The sequence below is a fragment of the Xiphias gladius genome, chromosome 1, assembly GCF_016859285.1.
Source record: "Xiphias gladius isolate SHS-SW01 ecotype Sanya breed wild chromosome 1, ASM1685928v1, whole genome shotgun sequence".
Lineage (NCBI taxonomy): Eukaryota > Metazoa > Chordata > Actinopteri > Istiophoriformes > Xiphiidae > Xiphias > Xiphias gladius.
The window spans coordinates 7,654,066-7,667,707 of record NC_053400.1 but is presented as its reverse complement, the minus strand read 5'-3'; the positions used below and the strand labels follow the sequence as shown (position 1 = coordinate 7,667,707).

Here is a 13,642-nt window from a genome sequence, read left to right as displayed (position 1 = left end):
GATGTTGCCGTCCCACCAGCAACTACTATTTAGCTGTCCTTGAGCGAGGCATCCAACCTGCTCTCAGTTAGACATAGAGCCTCCTCTCCTTATAAGGCAACAACTGGATGTAAACTGGCTTTGAGTGTTTAAGATTCATGCCTCCAATGACAGTATGCAGAGTGACATCTGGTATCTGCTCAGTAAAACCAGTCTCTTGTACCAGTGAAGGAAATATATAAATTATATAATACTGAAATATAATATAGTACAATATGCTGATGGATGAGACGGATGAGTTTCTCATTTCCTCCCACAGTCTCTCAGGGGATTTGAATTTGTGACCTCCTATCATCTCTAGACCAGGATGAGACGAGACAAAATGAAACTTTAATGACCTCAGTGGGGGAACTGCGCCAAAGCAGAAGCAGACAGTAGCACAGAGAAAGCATGCACATGCAGTACAGTATTAGCACATATTACAGTGTCATTACTATCAGGTGCTTTGCTGCCATCTAGTGGCACAAAGTCCAAATGCAGTACAACACTTAAAAACGTAATAGGCTCAATGTAGTATGTTGTAATAGTAGTAAATATGGTGATAGTCTCCCCTCTAGAGACTTTTTGTTGACTGATAGATCCTGTTCATCCCTGAGACTCTTAATTCATATTCCTTCATTTAGATCATATACATTCAAGATGTTTGGTTAAGTTAATCCTCTCTCTGTATATAATTCTCATATAATTTCATTTAATGAATGTGTTTATTCAACCCAGTTACAACTAAATGGCCTTAGTACAGGAAATCTGCTTTCATGGTTGAGTAAGCTGTATTTGCCTTATATTTTCTGTTCTGGGTAATGAGAAATGTTTGTTTCATGTAGGTGCGGAGTTGTTTGCATAAGTAGTATAAATACTGCATACTGTTAGTCCTACTCTGTGTTGAATAAATCATAACTTGAGGATATTTTCTTCTCCTCTATTTCTTACCAAACTACCTTTGGCGATAGCACATTCATTAAAGCAGCTATAATTAAGGATTCTGTTTTGCATAGGAGGTCTTAAGACTGGGATCTTGTAACCAACACCTTCTCTGTCACATCTCAGCCTCGTGCCAGCAGGTATGTGTTTTCTCATCTTACATGGTCCTTCCCAACCAAATTAAAGTAACTCTTATCTTTTTTATTTATCCAGGGAAGCTTTACTGATAGCAATGCTCTCTATTTCAGGAAGGCACTGTGCACACTCACACCGTTCATGATTTCATGCCAGGAGGCCACCCAGTACAACCACATTCTGATCTGTAGCAGCTCCACTGAGGAAGCCGAGGTTTATGGGTCTTGCTCAAGGGCATCTCAGAGGTTGCAGTGAAAGAGGGGCAACCTTTAGACCACCGCTGCCCAAAAATAAAACAACATTAAACACTATTACAATTGTACCACCGAGCAGCCAATGAGAAAGCAATAGTGTGTGACGTTTCCAACACGTGGAGAACTCTTCACTCTAGGATTTTAAACTCTGCCTTTGGGTTACTTAATACCGGAAATGTGACAAATGGAAAACTGTTTTTATAAGTGTGTATTGTGGGGTTTGCTGTAAGGTACTGTTTTCACAGTCAATACTGTCATTTAAATTACCCTTTTTATATCGAATTTAATGGTGGAAAGTAAGTTGATATATTTCCTCAAGTACTGTGCTTATGTACAATTTTGAGATACATGTAAATTACTTGAGTATTCCAATTTTATGCTACTTTATACTCCTATTTCATTCTTCATCCACATTGTCGATATTGTACTTTTTCTGCACTACAGTTACTCAGATAGGATTTTACAAACAAAATATATTATCGGCCCCTAAAGCATGGTGCACGGTTATAGATGAAATGACCCAACATTATGAATACTTACAATTAGCGCCACATTAAACAACTACAATATTTAAATTCTATTTATACATTAATACATCAGTGGAAACAATCCAATACATTAGGAATTATAATAAAATACTATAATCATACCCACAGAGGCCTTTTTTTTGGCACAGTGAGTACTTTTATTGGTAATACTTTAAATTCATTTAGAGGATAATACTTATGTACTTTTACTTAATTCTAATTATGAATGATGGGCTCTTACTTGTCATGGAGTATATTTACATTGTTGTGTTGTTACGTTTACTTCAGTAAAGGATCTGAATAGTTCTTCCACCACTGAATGGATAGTATTGAATCTTTATTGGCATTAATTTTAGTGGCCTCCAGAAGACATTACAGAACACTCTTTAAAATGTGCATGCTGTGTAGGCATTGGTATTTACATTTAAGGCACTTATCTTATCAGATCTGGAGATGCCAAAATTGAAATGGAAGGGCCATGCAAATTAAAACCTTCTCCTATAGCGTTATCATTTGTAAGGCCTTATGATGACCACAGGTTTCAGCTTTGTATTTTTTTTTGTGTGTTGCTTTAGTATATCAGAGAAAGAGAAAAACTATATAATCCTGAATATAGCCTCTTTTTTTCAGTTAGTGAGATATTTATATATGCTCACAGAGTGCATGATGATTTAAGTCCCTATTATCCTGACCGATTAGACATCCCCTGCAAGGTGTTCCTTGATCAGAAATGTGGTGCCGCAGTGGCTGTGGTAGTTTGCTTTTTCTTTTAAGTTTAAGAGAGCGCCTTTTTCAGAGCGTGAATTTTGCTGTCGCACATTGTTTATTGAACTTACTGGTACTGCAGTCCCACAAAGAACTGCTGGTTTACAGATCTTTTCTGTAAGGGGTATTCGTTTGCTGTACATTACAGTGTTAGAAGCTGCTTTCTGTCTGTCTGCTGTGTATTGGAAGAGGGATGGCAGAGACACAGTAGTTGGCAGGCAGGCAGCCAAGGTGAGAGATACCACAGGAAGATGAAAACAGATGGGATGACCATGCAAAGGCTGCCTCTCACCAGGCTAAAGGGTAAACAAATCTGTTTAATAATAATCAATAATTCACCTAATCATTCATCAAAATTTGTAAACCATACTATGTTCTTGAAAACATTATCTTTAAAGCTGATATCTATTGTCAAAAAGGAGAAGAATCTCCTCACTTTCTCCCACCCACTCACATCACACCCCCACTGGGCTACAGTGTCTGAGCACCTGTTTCATTGTGGAGCTGAAATGAGAGATGCCACTCTGAGAGACTGTTAGTGTTCCTGTTACTTTACAGTGGTTTACACCATTAGAAACAGTCCCCACTGGAAGATTTGTTTTCTTGTGCTCTGTTGGCCCCTGCTGAGATTTGAATGTTTCTGCTCATGTCTGCATACATACAAATTTTGCAATACAACACTATAATCTGTCATTTTTTTACTCTGTCTTTATTAGAGACATTGGCTGTTCAATGCTTCTTGCCTTTAGTATATATTCTATCAACTGAACATTTGAGGGAATATGGTAATTAAACCCCAATAAAATGAATAGCATTGATACCATATAGTTATTATACATATTGCTTAATTAGTGATAAGTGGAAAAAAGTGTGGTTGTTGCATTTTAATAATTGTAACTTTGATCAGAGGCATTGTTGTTAGCAGCCGTAGAGCATGTTGATCCTCATGATGTCCCAGTAGGACATGCCCTGCCTTTGGCCGATCTAGACGTTAGGGTTGTTGCTCATGGTGAAGGGGATCATCACTAAACATCAGCAAAGAGTAGAGACAATTAAAAGGTCCTGATAATGTAGCCTAGACATATTACAGTATCAGAGGCTCCTATTTCTACATTGGTCTGACTTTCTGACAAACAGATAGACTGGTGTGTTGTTTTCATTCATTAGAGATATTGCTACAGATCTCCTTGGAGTTGTATTATAGCCCAGTGGTCTCAGTGACAGTCATTTAGTGTTTTAAAATATCACAGAGCTGGTTTAGTGTAGTATGTACAGTATACATTATGTATCACATCCTGGAATTTATTAGAAATGCAAAAAAAATTCGATTTCAAAGTTTATGTGTCTAGAAAACAAGAATACTTAAAATTGACATGTGTTTTAACATCTTGTGATTATTTTCCCAAGAATTTAGTAATTTTTTTTTGTATTATTTTGAAGATTATTTTTTATATATTGTATAATATTATTGTTGCAGTGTTACCCTGAGTGCTTTTTTTTGGGTTTGGGGGATTTTTCTCATTCCTTAGACATGTGTCCAGTTGTAGAGCAAGCAAAGAAAAAAAGACTGCACAGTTACCACATGGTTTTTGTGTCAGTCCCATGAAATTGAAGTGGAAGAGATTGCTACTTCCAATGTTTTGCAGATATTTAACAAGTATTGAGCAATCTATCATATTCCTCAGTGAATGCATACTTGTGCTAATGTGTGCATATGTAAATTTTTTGCAGGCACAAACACTGATAGATAAAAAAATAATGACACATCAGTCATGTTGCTTTATCTTTATTACAGACATTTTAGGCATGTCCGGGGTCATATATTCTTTTGTCTGACCGTTTGAAAGAATGTGGCCAAAGGGACTGTAATCTTTACCACTGGTTCCATGATTATAGTAGCTTTTAATTAATTACAGAAAAAACATACAGAAAAAAGTGTGATTTTTTTTTGCATTTGGCATCAGCATTATTGTTAGCAGCCGTAGAGCATGTTGATCCTCATGATGTCCCAGTAGGACATGCCCTGCCTTTGGCCGATCTGGACGTTAGGGTCGGGGATGGGGGTGATGGAGTCCCTCCCGTACTGGATGGAGAAGGCTGTTTTTCCGTAGTGCATGATGGAGGAGTAGTCGTAGGGAGTGTTCAGGTTGTTGGTGGACTGCTTGTAGAAGTTGTAGGCCATCTGCGGGTCGATGTTCTCCCAGTTGATCCTGACGTAGTAGTCGCGGTCGCTCCTGGTCTGCTCGTGCTGAAAGCCCAGAGCGTGGTTGATCTCGTGCTGGATGATGCCGTGGTAGAGGCAGCCCTGCCTGTTGAGAGAGAGCACCTGTCTGCCGCCCTCTTTGCCCAAAGCGGAGAAACATCCGGCTCTGTTCTCGACGCTGATGTAGTCGTACTCGTTCTGACGGGGGACGAAGCGGATGCAGGTACTGCTGTGAAAGGACTTCATGGCAGCGTCAATTTTCTGCCTCTCCCAGCTGTTGAACTCATTGCTCATGGTGAAGGGGATCATCACTAAACCATTGGAGGCTTTCCTCCAAAGGCAGCTCTTGGACCAGCACACCATGGCGTTTCTGGTTCTGGGAGCTAGCAGGTCTCCTTCCAGCAGGATCTCATTGGTGGCGTTGTTGGAAGTCAAAATCCTAGTGGTAATGTCAATGGTGTCTGGGACTTCTTCTTCGTTTCCTTCCTCTTGGAGAGGATGAGCCTGAGAGAGGCCGAGCAGGAGCAGCAGCAGCAGGCTGGCAGAAGGAGTCATCTTCAGGGTCGGCTTAGGGGGTTTGGCGCTTTTGCGGAGAGGTGCTGTGGAGAGACTCCTTGAAGCTTGATGTTTGACTCAGTGCAGTCCAGGGTCTTTATACACTCCTCTACAGGTGTGTCTTCAGGAGGATTATGGGCTGTGGTCAGCACTGCTAAATCTAAATAAAACTTTGAAGGGAGGACTCCACAGACAAACCCACTGTTTCAACATGGTTTGTTATCTCTGACCATTAGATGGATGAACACAGCTTTACTAGGTGGCATTTTTTCAAGCTAAACACGTTACATTTGGATGTTTTCCATCAAAAAGATCTCATATGATCTTAGAAGAACCACACTTAATGTAAGCACAGTGATGTACGGCATATCTTTATCTCTTTGAGACATCCTGGTGATATTGATATGAACAGATGGTGCCTCTCATGTAGTATTATACCATTTGAGTCACAGACCTAAACATCAGATTTTCTGAAAAGTAAATACCCAGCAATCTTGGAACAAGACTAACACCTCTTCCTAAACTACAGCGAGCAAGCAAACTCCAGCTGATGGAGTGCGAAAAATTGTTCACATATATTGCGATTGATGTAGCACGATGAGGGGATGCAAAAGGAGGGGATGAGAATTCTTTTCGTGCCGGTTGTGATTTCTCCCTCTGAAAATGAGTAAGTTTTATTCATTTCCTCAGTTAGAATGATTATTTTTTGTGATTTGTACACCGTTACATTTTATATAGGTTTATTCTACAGGCTGTAATAAAGAGGGATATTGGTTAACTGTCAGTTTCTGTCAGTAGGCTACTGTTAGAATAACATGTATCTTACAATCTAGCAAGCACATAGATACTAGTCAGGGTTAAATTCACAGATTTAAAACTAAAACATTATATGAAAAAAAGTTGGAGGTGGGTCAAGTGAGCAAAACCTTCACAGAAATAGAGCCAGGGCGAGCGGCTTTTCAAACAAGCAACACAACGCTCAGCTTGTTCACTGACACGCGGAGCAGGTTAGGGCATCTTCATTTGGAAACACAAAAACAATCTGATGTTCGCTTGTCTGCATTGCGCCCAGTTAGGAATCGCTGTAAGAGTTACAGCTGTGCTAGCAGCTCTGTGAGGCTCTACTCAGGCACAGTGAGGCTTTTAGCTAAATGCTAATGTTAGATAGGTAACATGGTCAGAATGACAACGCTAACACGCTGATGTTTAACAGGTATAATGTTTACCATATTCACTATCATAGTTTACTGTGTTAGCATGCTAACACTTGCTAATTAGCAACAAACATAAAGTATAGCTGAGGCCCAATGCTAATGTCAAATTGCTCACATGTCTACAATGACAATGTTGTAGCTTACCAGGTATATGATGCTAACATTTGCTAATTAGCAATTAACACAAAGTACAGCTGAGGCTGATGGCAATTTCAATGGTTTTGCAAATATTTGGTCATAAACCAAAGTGTTGGACGAATTTCAATTTTGACCTGACTGTGGGGCTAAATGAAAAGTTAAGGTATCATCAAAGTCCTTAGGATTCATCCTATGGGAACCATGAATGTCTGTACAAAAACTTTTGGCCAATCCATTGTGTAGATGTTGAGCTATTTCACAAGATAAGGCAAAGCTTTGACCTGCTGGTGGTGGTAGAGATAAGTTCAGGCGATCACTAAAGTCATTAGGATCCATCCTCTTGGGACCATGAATGTCTCTACGAAATTTCATGGCAATCCATCCAATTGTTGTTGAGATATTTTAGTCTGGACCAAAGTAATGGCTGACCAATCAACTGACACACCAGCACTGCCATCCCTGGAGCTGTTCTTCTAGCCTGGCTAAAAAGCCCTGCATGCAAAATGTCCAAAAGAGCTTTTCGGATTTTGTCATTATCTTGGTTTTTGTTCTTTTGTTTTATAGACACTTCAAACTGACTTCATTTTAATCAGAATTTCAGACACATATATAGAGACTACAGCTTTGCATTACTGCCCAAATTAATAATCCATGTATAGGCAGAATTCAATTGAACCATTAAACATACAATACAAATATTTAAAGACATCAGCAAAGAGTAGAGACAATGAAAACGTCCTGATAATGTAGCCTAGACATATTACAGTATCAGAGGCTCCTATTTCTACATTGGTCTGACTTTCTGACAAACAAATAGACTGGTGTGTTGTTTTCATTCATTAGAGATATTGTAATAACTTGTGTGTTCTGTACAGTCAAAAGCAAAGCTATTAGCTACAGATCTCCTTGGAGTTGTATTATAGCCCAGTGCTCTCAGTGACAGTCATTTAGTGTTTTAAAATATCACAGAGCTGGTTTAGTGTAGTATGTACAGTATACATTATGTATCACATCCCGGAATTTATTAGAGATGCGAAAATTTCGATTTCAAAGTTTATGTGTCTAGAAAACAAGAATACTTAAAATTGACATGTGTTTTAACATCTTGTGATTATTTTCCCAAGAATTTAGTAATTTTTTTTTTATTATTTTGAAGATTATTTTCTATATATTGTATAATATTATTGTTGCAGTGTTACCCTGAGTGCTTTTTTTGGTTTGGGGGATTTTTCTCATTCCTTAGACATGTGTCCAGTTGTAGGGTAAGCAAAGAAAAAAAGACTGCACAGTTACCACATGGTTTTTGTGTCAGTCCCATGAAATTGAAGTGGAAGAGATTGCTACTTCCAATGTTTTGCAGATATTCAACAATTATTGAGCAATCAATCATATTCCTCAGTGAATTCATACTTGTGCTAATGTGTGCATATGTAAATTTTTTGCAGGTACAAACACTGATAGATAAAAAAATAATGACACATCAGTCATGTTGCTTTATCTTTATTACAGACATTTTAGGCACGTCAGGGGTCATGTATTCTCTTGTCTGACCATTTGAAAGAATGTGGTCAAAGGGACTGTAATCTCTACCACTGGTTCCATTGATTATAGTAGCTTTTAATTAATTACAGAAAAAACAAACAGAAAAAAGTGTGAATTTTTTGCATTTGGCATCAGCATTATTGTTAGCAGCCGTAGAGCATGTTGATCCTCATGATGTCCCAGTAGGACATGCCCTGCCTTTGGCCAATCTGGACGTTAGGGTCGGGGATGGGGGTGATGGAGTCCCTCCCGTACTGGATGGAGAAGGCTGTTTTTCCGTAGTGCATGATGGAGGAGTAGTCGTAGGGAGTGTTCAGGTTGTTGGTGGACTGCTTGTAGAAGTTGTAGGCCATCTGCGGGTCGATGTTCTCCCAGTTGATCCTGACGTAGTAGTCGCGGTCGCTCCTGGTCTGCTCGTGCTGAAAGCCCAGAGCGTGGTTGATCTCGTGCTGGATGATGCCGTGGTAGAGGCAGCCCTGCCTGTTGAGAGAGAGCACCTGTCTGCCGCCCTCTTTGCCCAGAGCGGAGAAACATCCGGCTCTGTTCTCGACGCTGATGTAGTCGTACTCGTTCTGACGGGGGACGAAGCGGATGCAGGTACTGCTGTGAAAGGACTTCATGGCAGCGTCAATTTTCTGCCTCTCCCAGCTGTTGAACTCATTGCTCATGGTGAAGGGGATCATCACTAAACCATTGGAGGCTTTCCTCCAAAGGCAGCTCTTGGACCAGCACACCATGGCGTTTCTGGTTCTGGGAGCTAGCAGATCTCCTTCCAGCAGGATCTCGTTGGTGGCGTTGTTGGCAGTCAGAATCATGGTGGTGATGTCGATTGTGTCTGGGACTTCTTCTTCGTTTCCTTCCTCTTGGAGAGGATGAGCCCGAGAGAGGCCAAGCAGGAGCAGCAGCAGGCTGGCAGAGGGAGTCATCTTCTGGGGTCGGCTTGGAGGCTGTGGCGCTTTTGCGGAGAGGTGCTGTGGAGAGACTCCTTGAAGCTTAATGTTTGACTCAGTGCAGTCCAGGGTCTTTATACACTCCTCTACAGGTGTGTCTTCAGGAGGATTATGGGCTGTGGTCAGCACTGCTAAATCTAAATAAAACTTTGAAGGGAGGACTCCACAGACAAACCCACTGTTTCAACATGGTTTGTTATCTCTGACCATTAGATGGATGAACACAGCTTTACTAGGTGGCATTTTTTCAAGCTAAACCCTCTTTCTTGTCTTAATCCATTAACAATTCACATTAGGTATGTTAACCAACCCCGATTTAAAGAAAGAAAGTGTATGTCTGCCTCTTTGAAACTTTCTGTTAATAAGTGTTCCATACCCTTCATTTTTCTTGTGCCTTTTTTAATTAAAATAAAAATGTCTCGGTTAAAACATCAGTACAAAACGGAATTAAATAAAAAGGATATTTAATAAAATTTCCAGAGATTGCAGGTTCCAATCTTGGCTTTTGATTTTCAAGAGTGAGACTATTCTTCTCTGACAGTTGAATCACAGATTTTGCCTTTTATTTTTATTTAATTCGATTAGAGCTAATAAAATGATCCTTCAATTAATCGATTAACAGTAAAGAAGTTTTAAATAATAGATTAATCGTCAATTTTTCAAGCGAAATGCCCCAATATTGTTTGGTTCCTGCTTCTCCGTTGTCAGAAATAATTGCTGCTTTTCTTTGTCTGAAGTTCATAAACTGAGTGTACGTCAGACAAATAGGAAATTGAACGACATCACCTTGATCTTTATGAAATATTGAAGGCCATTGTTAGCAATTTTTTGACAATCTACAGACCAAATGATTAAGTGTTATATTGAAAAAGTAATCACCAGATTAAGTGAAAATGAGTAAGTTTACATGTCCACTAGTTTACCAGTTTTAACTTGGTTATTCATATCCCTTTATATATGAAAGTATCTAGGTTTCTGATTATCTGTGTACAATCGTGTCTTGATTTCTCAACATATCAGCCACTCTGTTTTGTATCAACAAAAAATGTTCAGAAACCTGGTAAGGTATTTACATGCTACAGTACCCTGGTTTCTATGGAAGTACTACAGCTGGAATTTCCAGGTCTCTCAAAACTGGGATAAGGTCTTATCCAGGATCCTGAAACCAGGGTATGGTTTTTTCCATGTGCAACACATAACCGGTATATTCCAAAAACCTGGTCATAATCAGGATAGTAGTGCGAATATAAACTTACTCAATGCAAACAATTGTTAGCTGCAGCATTAAATTTGTTTTTTGACATGTTATGGTAATGTGGGGCCCTGTTGGTGCATTGATCAGAGGTTTGGACAATAGACTGTTGTGTTGTTTTCATTCATTAGAGATATTCCCATAACAGGTGTGTACTACAGTATAAAACAAAGCTTTTGGCCACAAATCTGCTGGGACCTGTTTTACAGCCCTCTGCTCTCAGTCAGAATCATCATCTCTTTTTAATATCACAGTGAGCTGGTCCAGTTCTCTTGTTGACGGAATGTAAAATGTTGTAGACAGCGTGTAAAATGCCAGCCAAATTCTCAAATCTGCCAGCTCACATATGTCATTTCAATGGCGCTATCCATGAATGAAATTTCCAGTGAGGTCAAGAGTAGAATGACCTCGAGTCTCTACATCAATAACATGACAGGATGCCAACAGTAAGAGGGTCACTGTCAGAGACACAGCGTCTGTCAAAAGACTCCCACATTATACAGCTCACAGATACCAAACAAAACTGTTACTGGTTATGTAATAAAGGCCACTTGAAAAGTGATGGCAAATGTACTTCTTGGCCATATGGTTTTTAAGGATGACTACCTTACACTATGTAAAAATACTGGTGTAGAACCTGCATTTGTTATTTTGGTGTATTTATGCTGAAATTCTGATAAAGCACTAAGGAAAAAGCAAAAACCAAAAGTTTAGGTGTTCAGCACAGCTTCAACATGGTTTTTATGTCAGTCCCTTTAAAATTTAAGTGGACATTCCAATAGATCCACTATTTTACATAGATATTCAACAAATTACTGCAAATCAATCATAGAAAAGACATACTGTATATATGTAATTATATTATTATATATTAATATAGTATTCTGAAAAAACAACAATTATAGCCTACAATTGTCTCTGAGTATGAGTCCAAAACCTACAAAGGGCATCAAAATTTTCGCCATTCAGAATAAACTCTGACATCATTTACATCTATGTTTTGGTGATTTATTTGTTTGTTACAGCAGAAATGCATTAATGCATTCTTCTTTCAGTTGACCTTGTGATTAAGAGGCATCCTAAAATAATGTCCTCAGTTGCCATGCACTGCATCAGCAGGCACTGTGGTTGAGCTTAAATCACCCCGGGTCCTCTGAATGACTCCATGAGAAATGGACGTGCTTCCTGCTGAGTCCACAGTTTGCCTGATAGATTGTGCAGCTTCAGATGCTATTGAATTGGTCCTGATAGAGCATCTGAATGGTCCGAGGAATATTGTGAGCCAAAAGCTAGTGGGTGAGTGGTAAGTGACCTTGGCAGTCAGTGCTCGCTTATTTCACAGTTATGATGGAGTACTTTCGCCCTGTGTTTTTTACTGCTGTGTCAGTGGCACTCTGTCCCGCCACTCTGCTGTCATTTTCATTTCTTCTGCTTGACAAACTTCAGAGCAGATGTACTTCATCATTCAGATCCCTGACAAAAAAGAAAACTAATACTTGGACATATTTAAAAAAAAAAAAGAAAAAAGAAAATTGGTGCTAGGACTCAAAGTGAATGTTTGCATTTTATAAAAGTAAAACATGTAAATACATTAAAAAAACAACCAGCCTAGTGTTAAATTTGCCAACACAGAACAAGAGATGATAGTACAGCCTATAGGAGTATTACACATGGGAGCCCTTTTGGAGTTGCTGCTGGTCTAATTCAACTATCACATCCATACCAGATAACCAGGAGGCATTAACTTTAAATAGCACAATGGAGAGTGACATTACATCCGCTTGACTGGTAGCTGGATAGCTTGCAAAGCACCAGCAATACCAGTAGTATGATTTTTTTTTTTTAACTTTCCTAGAAAGGAGGAAGCACAATCAATGCATTCATTGGACAGAAGCAACATGGCAGTTGTTACCTGAATGCAGGCATGCTGCCTTAACGGTTACAATTTCCGTTCTCATAACAGCTATTACGCATATATGCCCTTTAACAAGACACGCACCACCTTTTCATCATTAAGTCACTCGGAAGAGTGACAAAATATCGCAACTCGGAGCTTAAAGTGTGCACTAGAAATCATGAAATAAATATGGTGTAGATTGTATTGGTCCCTGAGCATTTGTCCACACACATAGGATACTAATTCATAGTGAATGTTTTCATGTAGAACAGCTACAGCAGTACAACACAGTGGGCTGCTGATGTGTGTAATAGAGTTCTTGTGTGGCAAGTGTTGAATTTTTAACCATCCTGAAGTCAGCTGAGTACACTTCAGTCAAGCATGAAGTTAGATTACCTAAGCTAAAACTACTATTACAGTAACATAACACAACACGATATAACATGACACTGGCGTGCACAGGAATGGGGCTGGGGGGAGGCTTTTTTTGAGACTTATTTAACCAGGAAGTATCTGTGCCTTAGGACACGTCCATGCATCGCATTTTCCCTAAAGACACTCCTAAATGTCCCCCTAGTTGGCCTAAGGGGCCCTGTTGTTAGTTAAAAAATGCCAAAGCAGTAGAAGTAGAGTTGCCCCTTTTTCTTTTCTGTCTTTCTTTTTTTTCCCCTGCCCCTTAGAGAGTCTGTGCATGTTGCTGAGCCTTTATTTATGCATACATGTCATAAGTTAAAGCGTGCTGCATTAAGTTAAAGCAGCAGGGACATCAGTGCTGATTGGACTTCAGATTATGTGGTAAGTGGTAAAGATGCACTATAACACTCAGCCATTTAAAAACTGCAGAATTAGACAGTGACATATGTTGAAGAATGGAAAATGAGCACAGGCCACTTTCAGTTTAATTCCAGATAATTGAACTTTGATCAGTGAAAATTACACATGTAAAATCAGTTGCAATAACAACATATAAGAGCAGCTGCATTTGCTCTAACCATGGACAGATAATGGAGGAGAAACAAAACCATAACAGGTGGCAGGTATTTAATAGTGTAGAAGAATAAGGACTACAGTGCTTACGGTGGTAAGCAGTCATAGTGCAGTAGTAGAGGGAAAGCTCAAACAGAGACTAGGTAAGTCAGGGAGGTTTTCCAACTTAGCAATAAGTCTAGGTCCAGGGAATTGTCCCACCTCTTTTCTCTGTGCATCTTTCCCTTAACCCTCTCCTTACCCTACCATCCATCCCGCTACTC

General features: G+C 39.4%; 2 protein-coding genes across 2 annotated transcripts; both read right to left on the bottom strand.

The window, feature by feature from the left end:
* Positions 1-4,613: 4,613 nt before the first annotated feature.
* Positions 4,614-5,399, bottom strand: LOC120790782 (high choriolytic enzyme 1-like). The gene has a single exon (XM_040128630.1). The coding sequence runs from the start codon at positions 5,397-5,399 to the stop codon at positions 4,614-4,616; it is 786 nt and encodes a 261-aa protein (XP_039984564.1).
* A 3,037-nt stretch (positions 5,400-8,436) lies between these two features.
* On the bottom strand, positions 8,437-9,219 carry LOC120790522 (high choriolytic enzyme 1-like). Its single transcript, XM_040128122.1, has one exon. It carries the CDS (start codon positions 9,217-9,219, stop codon positions 8,437-8,439), a length of 783 nt encoding a protein of 260 aa, XP_039984056.1.
* Between the last annotated feature and the right edge of the window lie 4,423 nt (positions 9,220-13,642).